Source organism: Carex rostrata, chromosome 12, assembly GCF_964058835.1.
Source record: "Carex rostrata chromosome 12, lpCarRost1.2, whole genome shotgun sequence".
NCBI classification, from domain to species: domain Eukaryota; kingdom Viridiplantae; phylum Streptophyta; class Magnoliopsida; order Poales; family Cyperaceae; genus Carex; species Carex rostrata.
Genome location: NC_135929.1, coordinates 2,510,251 through 2,519,648, shown reverse-complemented (window position 1 = coordinate 2,519,648; position 9,398 = coordinate 2,510,251). Strand labels below are relative to the sequence as shown.

Below are 9,398 nucleotides of genomic sequence, written 5' to 3'. Positions count from 1 at the left end.
CTTGATATAATTTCGGTTGTAGAAATGATGTTATTGAGTTGATAGAAAATGATGTTCCAAACATTCCGTGTGCATTTTTTTTTTTCCGATTTATATACTTTGGCCCACCTTATCAAAATCTCCATAAAATTTATGATTGAATATCAACTCTCCAATAAAACATTATGATTTTATACATATTTTTTATATTTTTTTACGTATAGAAATCTAAATTTATTTAGACACAAACTCTTTACACGCAAATTGTATCATCTTTTTTATTGATCATTATTTATTTCTATTTTTGAAATATCATTCAAGGAACTTTCGAATTGATTGATAAATGATTGGTATGTCATTATTTCTTTCTATTTTTTTATATCATTTCAAAAATGTTATTTGTCATTTAATATGACATTTTGTTTGAGATTTATTTTCTAAAAATATATCAAAAAGATTTTAAAAAAAATGTGTCATTTAGGAATATTATTTACGTGTAAAAAAAATATGTCACATAGGAATATTATTTATGTATAGATGTCATTTAATATGCCATTTAATCAAAAAAAATATGAAAATATATCTGTGTTTTTTTCTTCTCTTATAATATTTTTCCGTTTCAATGCACAGACAAGATACTAGTATTCTAATACCGCTGAAAACATTTTTGTGATAGGTAAATTCAAACAATATATATTAGCAGAAAACCTAGTGTACTTTTGTTAAAATCAGTACAAATTAATGAATTTGATATGAATTGATACATGTTTACATTTGTTACTCCACTTGAAAGTTGGAGCCCAGAGCCAAATTTGGTAGGTCATGGTTGGAGCTATTCAATCCGCATCAAGATTTGTGCAAACATCTTTTCAATTATGTAGATCAAGTATGCATGGATCTTGACACGGTTCGAACGGCTCCGACTGTGCATCGGACCAGCCCCTACTCCCATCCCGTAAACCTTTGCAACAATCAAAATAAACAAGAAAACCGGCATGCATGTGTGCATGTGTTAGAAAATTAAAATGGTTCTGTAAATAATAAAAATTGAAGCATCAAGTTATGTTCCACCAAAGTTCACAGTATGGCTGCGGAAGCTATCAAAATTTCTTTCATTTCTCAAGAATTTCTCAACAAATAACTAAAAAAATCATAGCGAAGAAAAAATAGTGTTAGCTTTCCTAGCTTTCCTTCACCACCAGCTTGACATACTTGTCTTCAACCAAAAACCGGGAGCTAGAACTTATCTGAAAGAGGTAAAAAGGAAAACAGAGAACAAATCTAATTATAAACAATTCAAATTATGACAGATAATAATGGAAACCAGTATGCACCAGGCATCACGTGATTCTGATTAGGAATGTTGTTCACGGGTCCAGATCCCCTACAGTAACCCAACTTTTGGGTTTTGGATTGGGACCGTCCGATTTGAATCTATTGCTCGAGATCGTCTCAAGATTCAGATTTGTTATTCGGGATGTGTGCCTCCACTTCGGCTAGATCGTCGCGGATTCGAATCGGACGGTCCCGATCCAAAACCCAAAAATTGGGTTACATCACTGGATCCGAATTCGTTGTGCACCAGGCACCAATAGATTTTAATAACAGTACCGTCTAGTTAGTACTAATTAGTCAGTTTCTGTTTGGGGGGGGGTATACCTTGCTAATTAACTCATCATGGAGTTGATCTTTATCTTTTGTGATACCACGCTCTCTAAGTGACTTAACCACTTCTTTTTGCAATTTCTTGATCTTCATAGCTCCATCGGCCTTCTGCTTCAAGACAAACCAGAAAATATATATAATTACAAAAATACAATCAGACATCTAGAACTCCAGTACAATTCATTATAAGATCTAAAATTGTAAAATGTATGAAAGTTGGACAACACTGACATGTTATATTATATTTTTAATAGTTGGCTTTTCCTTTTCCTTTGGTAAGGTGTTATTGCTAATTGTGTTCATTTGATTAAATGAAAATTCACTTAAATGGTATTTGTTTCCGTGTATGGGGCTCACCGATTTTAAAATCGACGTAATAATCTTCTTCCATTTGATTTCATTATCGACATCCTCTTTTGCTACTTTGACTTTCTTTTTCTTCTCAAATTTATTATCCACCTTTTCAGCCTCTACAACCTGCCCATTCTGCTCCTCAGTTTTCTGATCTTCTCTCTTTCTCTTAACACTTCTCTCTTCTCCCTTTAAATCTCCGTTGGAATGATTCTGACCATTTGCAGTATTTATTTCGCCAGTTTGGGATACAGGTGCATCCACAGGTGATACTGGCACACTATTTGATTCTTGTGTCCCACCTGCAGGTTGATTTTTCGCATGAAAAGCGCGTGCCTTGGCACGGTGCTTCTTCCCATCTGCATGGAGAAGCAAGGTTTGCTGGCTAGTTGTTGTTGTATTGCATAAACTGTAATGAATTTAAATATATCAATCATTTATTTTTCTGAGAAAAGCTGTTCAAACAAATAGACAACCAACAATACCATGGCAATTAGATAATAAACCAGTTCACAATGACATGTTTTTCCTTTTTGTCTAATTTGATCTAAAAAGGATTTCAGGCAGAAATAAGACTCAATTTATGTTGAAACTAAAAGCATTAAATCATGTTTAAAATGTAATTTGGCCGCTGTAAATTTCGCTAAGAAATGACATGCCTCTTCACCAGGCCACACTGTAGTCATATCAGGATAACTGATATATTCTACCAGAGAAACATTAATACTGGCCCACAAAACTCCATAAATATTATTTTAGTATACCCCTGAAAAGTGAAAATACCAGTTATGCCCCACTAGAGGTTTCATTGGGGGGGGAGGGGGGTCAATTCATAGAGATAAGAGCATCATTTCTCCACACAATTCCCAAAAGGTAATAGATTCACAATAATTTAGGATAACAGAAAAGAGAGAGAGGATTACCTACAAACCCATGGAGGTCGAGTTGACAAGCCGACATTTATATCCACATCCGAATTTGGTTTTGGTTTATCGGGTTTTGCTTGTGGTGTGCTCCCTGGCTTGCCTTGACTTTTGGGCCCATACTTTTCCTATAAATAAAAGAAATACCTCAAACCTGTTTTCATTCATAACAACTAACAAGGCTAAAACTGTAAGATATTATCACTATTTACTAGTTGTGTATTTAAAAGTGACAATATTTTCAAACTTCTGTGCAATTGAAAAATACACCGACAAACTAATAACCAAATTAGCAGTATTAGAGATGTTTGAGCCAGAAAAAAATAATAATAAAAAATAAAACATTACCGCTTCAGAGATGCATTGATTGTGGCCTTTTACGCTCTCTTGATCGAAAGTCACTCCGCAGTCAATGCACGAAAGCTGCAAATTCGCCAAATAAAAATGGGGGCAAAATCACAAATTATGGTCAATTAGACCAAGGAATCCAAATTTGAACTCGAACCAAAGAGTCTTTGGTGAAATCATACCTTGTAAGCGGAGCATCTGTTGAAATGGGCAGCGAGTTTGGGCTTCTTCAGCTCCTCTCCACAGTCCTCGCACTGAAACCACACCATTGTCTCTTTCCTTCTCTCTCTATCTCTCTATTTGGTTCAGAAATCGTATTAGCGAAGCGGCGTGCTTTACTAGGGTTTTTGGTTTTGGTAGGAAGGAGATGAATCTCTGGCGTTTCTCAAAGGTGATACTCTCCTATCAGTCTGTGTAACATGTCATTTCTTACCACTTAAAAAGGACCCGCCACACAGATAATATTAGAACAAGTAACGCACGAAATCGATGGTTTTCTTGGGTTTAATGGAACAGTATCCTATTTTCATTAGATCGCACTCGAACTGTCGTTACTTGATTTGGGGTCAATGGGCTTAGAATAGCCAGCCCATTAAGGTCCGATCCGACATACAGGCACAAAAGAAAGTGGGCATGAGAGATCTCGTTTGCAACAAGGCATCTCTTTTTCTGTTTTTGATATCTTAATGATATTCCGTTTCCTTTTTTGATATTATTTGGCATGTATCCCTTGCAAAAGCAGCAAAACCTTTTGAATAATAGTGATGGATGCTGCAATTATAGAAAATGTACTGCCCCACAAACACTATAAATGTTTCCTTTTAACACTACAAAAGTGAAAAATATGCTTATATGCCATGCCTCTGCGATGCTACTTGCAAAGATTTTCCAGATATGGTTTATGATGTCTATGTGTAGCCGTGTAGGTACATAAGACATTATGATATTTTTGAGTTTATTCCGATAGGAAAGTGCAAGAATTGGTGCTAATTTTGTCTAGTTCTTGATTTTCATCATAGCAAAGTCAAAAGAGAAAAGGTAACGTCCCCCGGGCTACCGGGCTACCGTCCTCCGAAAATCCCCGCGGATAAAATCCTTCTCTTTTTAGCTTAGTTCCGATGCGCTTTCAAAGTACTTTTTCGGCCACGCGCTTTCAACTGCCATAATTTCAAGTACAATATGTATGTTCACAGAATAATATTTGTATGTTCACAAGATAATATGTGTATGTTCACATGATAATATGTGTATATTCATAAGATAATATTTGTATATTAATAGGATAATACGTGTATATTCACAGAAGGTGGTCCCGAGTTTAACTACCGATTGTACTTCAATTGTACTTTGTTTGTTGACCACGCATTTTTAACAGCTTTCAAGCGTTTTCATCTAGGACCACGCAGTTTCATCTGCAGAACATCCATTGAACTTGTTTATAGGATTGTTTTCATAGTATTACCAGATCTAATGAACTTGTTTATAGGATTAATGTAAAAAGTCCGAATATTTTCAGAGGACTGAGGATCGGAGACTGTTAGCTGCTTCCAGGTCAAAATACAAAAGTTTTCATATGGGGGTAGAAAAAATAATATAAATAGCATAAAAGGTTTTATTTTATAATTATAATTTTAAATTTTATATTATTATTAAAAATGGAGGCATACAAAATAAAGACATCTCAATCCTCATCATATCACAATAATCAATTTCTCTAACTCGAAAAGGTACAGAGAAAGTGCTCCCAATCAATACAACTGCAAAAGAAAAGAGAGAAGAACCATGAAAACAACTAGTAACTTGAGAGTTAAATACAATTCAGATAAAGTCTTGGTATCCAAAATTAACTATATTGAATTAATGAAACGGCAGGCAAGTGCAAGAATTGAAAAATTATAGAACTTGCACATTTAAACCCCACAGAGCCTTGAAAAATACTCGGAGGCCCACAATAGAAAATATAACTTAGTAGCTGGATGACTTAAGTCAGAAGGGTAATTCACAGTTTGAAACTTCATCCCTTAACATATCAGTTTTGTTTTTTACCCTACTAACCCTGAAATATACATCGCCAGCTTATGGCCAATCTAAAACTCAAAAAGAAAAAAAGAAAAAGAAAAAAAAAAACATAATTCCATCCAGCATCAGAGGCATTAATCCCTAATGCATGCACTCTTAAATCCAAGAGCTACTTCTGATTTAAAAACCCCTTAAAAATTTAGATCCATCTCATGCCTTGGATTTGAATTTTCTTTGAGCTTTCAAGTCTATGACAACAACTGTTATATTGTCCTTACTACCCTTTTGTAAGGCGTGCTTGGAAAGGTACTCGGCTGCTGCCTGAGAGGCGGGATCCATAAGATCACCACCCCTTTCATATAAGGAAGTACTCGAAGTACCAGTACCAGTACCGTTTTTCTTGTGCCATAGTAGAATACGTTTTCGGGCCATTTCACACGCCTCTTCATTCGACATGACGTCCCATAAACCATCACTTGCTAGAATAAGGCACTCATCATCTTTTGCACGTGGTAAGATAGTGACCTCTGGTACCGGTATAATCCATGGTTTCAGATATCTGTCTCCTGAGAAATAATAAATATAGTATTTACTATTTGAACAACAAGAGAAGGTTTACTTCCCTCGGACTGTCTAAAATTTAGTGACTATTCAAGCCCAGTTGGTACTCAACCAAGTAAACATTTATGCTTGTTTTATGGAAACAATACATCTAATAATTTCTAATTTGTGGAGACCGGGCACTGCAATACCGGACATCAATGAAGTACGCTACTAGATCCAGTACAGACCATCCTCATTATTAGTTATTTGGCTTATTTTATTGAGGGTTAATTACGGTTTAAAATATTTTCCATCTCAAAATATAATAACAATGATAGAAACAAAATAGTAGAACTGGTAACAGTTTGGTACCAAATGCGTACCAATAGATCTTGACATAGCAAGTACGCCAAACACGCGGTACCCGTTCCATTGTATGACCTTGCCTCCACTTGCTTCTATCCTAGCATACTCATCTTCCCTATTTGGCTTTTTTTTCCCGAAAGCAACAAAAGAAAATAAATAAAACATCACAACGATAAAAAAAATCCCAAAAATCAGAAATTCTAAAATAAAAAAGTTAAATATGCAGAAGCACAGACTGTACCTTATGATCAACAGATAAAGGCATAGGTTGTTTTCCTCGGCAAAGAACTGCACGGGAATCACCACAATTTGCCACAATTATATGCGAAGAACAAATAACAGTGACAACAGCAGTTGAACCCACTGTCTCGGGTGCTATCGGATCCGATGCCCCCTCTAAATTTGTGGCTGCCAGTGTGGTCTGTGTGCTGCCTCTTGGTAACTTGCCTCCTATTTCATCATCAACCTGCTGAAAACAATTTACAAAGGCTCTCTCCCATTTTTTCTTGAAATCAGGCACAGTGTTGGAGCTACTGGCACCTATAACTGCAGCATTAATGCTGGTACTGGCCTCTTCTGAGTACTCATCTTGCTTATTTAGTTCTTCCATCAATGCTACATGCATTCTTTCCCTGCAATAGTTTGCGACCTGTGATTAAGCAATGACAAATTACAACAGTGAACTAACACAAAATGGAGAAATATCACTGATCCAAGAAATGAATATTAGTTCACCAATGGTATGAACCATGAAAGATAAGGTACCGGTCTAAAATACTCAAAACCATAATCCTAATAAGGAACAGAGTGCAAAGTACCGTACACCCGAACTACAAAATCAGAAGTCAAGAACTAAGAAATGGGAAAGAAAAAAAAAAGGAATAAAGGCAAACAGGTTGTACCTGAGCACCACCATGGCCATCATAGACCCCAAAAAAATGGGCAGGCAGCCGAAATGAATTGGGATCCAGACCGTCTATTTGCAAATCAGCAGTTAACATCTTTAGTGACACCTGAAAAAATCTCGGCACAGCTGCCACAGCATCCTCCATCTCAGGCCTTCTACCACATATTGAAGTGAAACCCCATAACGGCACATATTCCAATAAGAAGACACTTTTTCCTCGAGCCAGACCGGGACAAGGACTAGGAACATCTCTAAGCTCCATCCGTTCCACGGGAGGCAGCAAATCTGCACCTTTTATCATATCACCGCTGCTGATACCGGGTTCGAACCCGTCAGAGAGAAATACCGAGAAGTCTTCTAGACTGCTCGCGACACTGCTACAATCGCTATTGACAGAGCAAGGGCTGCTGACAGATACCGAATCTTCTTCTTCGTTCTGCTGATTGGGCCTTATATCCATGGACACAGTGACTGGGGGAGTCGAAACTGAGTCCTCGGCCATTGTATCTGGACCTGGATTCTCTGACACAAGCTTGATTGCATCAACTCTGAATGGAAAAGCCAAGGAAGGGGACATCTCCTCCATTAATGCACAAAAAACTCTTTGACTTCGTTTCCCTTTTCTCCTCTTTTATTGCTTGATTGAGCAATCACATCAGGGATCGGAGGCTGATTGCCGCCTCCGCCGTCTCTTCATCTCTGGCCAGAAATTTTCCCTCTTTTTCCTCCCCTGATATTATCACGGGTTTCACTGGATTTCCCTACAAATGAGGTATGAAAAGGGAATTTGGCGAGATAGACCCAGATCTGTGGAAGTAAAGTGGGGTCCTTCCTTAAGTAGGAATTCTAGTGCTCGACGGGAATACGGGATTAGTCTAGAAAAACTATTAAATGTTATAACACTATAAGTGAAAATGAAGTGACCTTCGATGTAGTTATTTATAAGTAGAGAGACACTAAAGGGAAAGGTAATAAGCAGGAACAGACAGAGGAGAAGAACCTAGTATAATAGGAGGCTATAGGGGAATCACAAGAAAAAGAAGTTGAGAAAAGATTGCAAGCTTTTCCATCTATCTCTGTTCCCTTCTCCCAACGCAACACGTCTCTCTCTGGATTTCAGATTTTAGAGAGATGTATCAGATAAAGAGATCGAATGAATGCTCCTGGACAGTTCTCTTTCTCTATCATGCTTAGGAACAGTCACGATAAACAGTACGGGGAGAGAGAGAGAGAGAGGGCAACGGACTCGTTTTCACCTCGCTTTAACAGTTCCAGGCGTGGTAGAGAGAGAAAAAGAAAAAAAAAACGAGAGAGAGACGAGGGAAAGCAACCTCCACTCCAAAGGCTGTGTAAGTGGGAAAAATCAAGAACGAGAGGGAAAAAAAAGAAGTTGGGATTTCTGGGGACATTAATTTGGTCCGCGTAGCGAAACGAGACGTATCGAGATGGAGACGAAGAAGAAAGAGAAAAGACAGGTGTCGAGCGCTGACAGCATCCCAACTGTCCGTGCGATCAGCTGTCTTGTCCGAAACAGCACGGACAATATTCGTTACACGTTTCAAGCCACAAATGGATGTATATGGGGACCACAGATCGTTCCGCCACCAGGGCCCGCTCAATTAAATCAGAGTACGCCACTGATGAATGATGAGTCAACAAACAGCGAACAGCGATTCCACCGGCTTCGGTGGATTGCAGATCCGTCTTGCCACTAAATAAAACGAAGCAACTTTATAAGTTTATTATTCTGCCCCTGAGGAGGTCGCTCTTTGACACGTGAGGTTATAAGTAATTTCCGTGTTTCACGCACCATCCATCAACAGGTACTATTACAAATTGGCGACCCCTATGCATAACGAACGGCTGAGATGAGATCTTGAATTGGATAGATGTGATATCGACCATGAGATTACATCACTGACCTGGCGATTTTGCGCCTCTGTCGACTCGAATTCGTATTCTCTGAGATATCTCAAACTTTGCGTGACTTTACGGAAAGTCCCAGCCATTTAAATACGTTCTACACGAATCTAAAAGCACACATAATACTGCCCCTGCATCACCCCCGAATAGGCACCGGACACGTCGGTCACGCAAAAGTTGAGATATCTCAGAGGATTCGCACTCCTGTGGACTCGGGGTAAGGTTTCACGGAGTGTTAGTTTTCTGCGGCGGGGACAAAAAGAAAATGATACTTTTGAGTCATCGTTGTGAAATATAGCTATATCGTAACCCGCTACATACTTTGGTGTAGTATATATAGCGCATGAGGCGGCCAGGGAAGCAAGTGGCCAATG

General features: G+C 38.1%; 2 protein-coding genes across 3 annotated transcripts; both read right to left on the bottom strand.

The window, feature by feature from the left end:
- Window positions 1-1,011: 1,011 nt before the first annotated feature.
- On the bottom strand, window positions 1,012-3,803 carry LOC144563403 (zinc ion binding protein). Of its 2 annotated transcripts, none has more exons than XM_078312874.1 (6): window positions 3,449-3,803; window positions 3,267-3,341; window positions 2,919-3,046; window positions 2,002-2,404; window positions 1,639-1,755; window positions 1,012-1,226 (listed from the first exon to the last, which is right to left on the bottom strand). In XM_078312874.1, the coding sequence occupies exons 1-6, from the start codon at window positions 3,533-3,535 to the stop codon at window positions 1,161-1,163; spliced, it is 876 nt and encodes a 291-aa protein (XP_078169000.1). In that variant the 5' UTR covers window positions 3,536-3,803; the 3' UTR covers window positions 1,012-1,160. The 2 variants fall into 2 exon arrangements, with proteins under 2 accessions (XP_078169000.1, XP_078169001.1); XM_078312875.1 differs by having other exon boundaries at window positions 1,639-1,752; window positions 3,449-3,798.
- A 1,299-nt stretch (window positions 3,804-5,102) lies between these two features.
- Window positions 5,103-8,444, bottom strand: ABI2 (Protein phosphatase 2C family protein). The gene is made up of 4 exons (XM_078312141.1): window positions 7,097-8,444; window positions 6,436-6,843; window positions 6,212-6,317; window positions 5,103-5,851 (listed from the first exon to the last, which is right to left on the bottom strand). The coding sequence occupies exons 1-4, from the start codon at window positions 7,685-7,687 to the stop codon at window positions 5,496-5,498; spliced, it is 1,461 nt and encodes a 486-aa protein (XP_078168267.1). The 5' UTR covers window positions 7,688-8,444; the 3' UTR covers window positions 5,103-5,495.
- Between the last annotated feature and the right edge of the window lie 954 nt (window positions 8,445-9,398).

Coding starts and splice junctions, on each gene's coding strand:
- LOC144563403 (XM_078312874.1), bottom strand. CDS start 3,535: ATGGTGTGGTTTCAGTGCGAGGACTGTGGAGAGGAGCTGAAGAAGCCC. Junction 3,342..3,448: donor ACAGATGCTCCGCTTACAAG/GTATGATTTCAC, acceptor GCGAATTTGCAG/CTTTCGTGCATTGACTGCGG. Junction 2,405..2,918: donor CGACCTCCATGGGTTTGTAG/GTAATCCTCTCT, acceptor AATTCATTACAG/TTTATGCAATACAACAACAA.
- ABI2 (XM_078312141.1), bottom strand. CDS start 7,687: ATGGAGGAGATGTCCCCTTCCTTGGCTTTTCCATTCAGAGTTGATGCA. Junction 6,844..7,096: donor ATGGCCATGGTGGTGCTCAG/GTACAACCTGTT, acceptor GCTTAATCACAG/GTCGCAAACTATTGCAGGGA. Junction 5,852..6,211: donor TGCTATGTCAAGATCTATTG/GTACGCATTTGG, acceptor ATTATTTCTCAG/GAGACAGATATCTGAAACCA.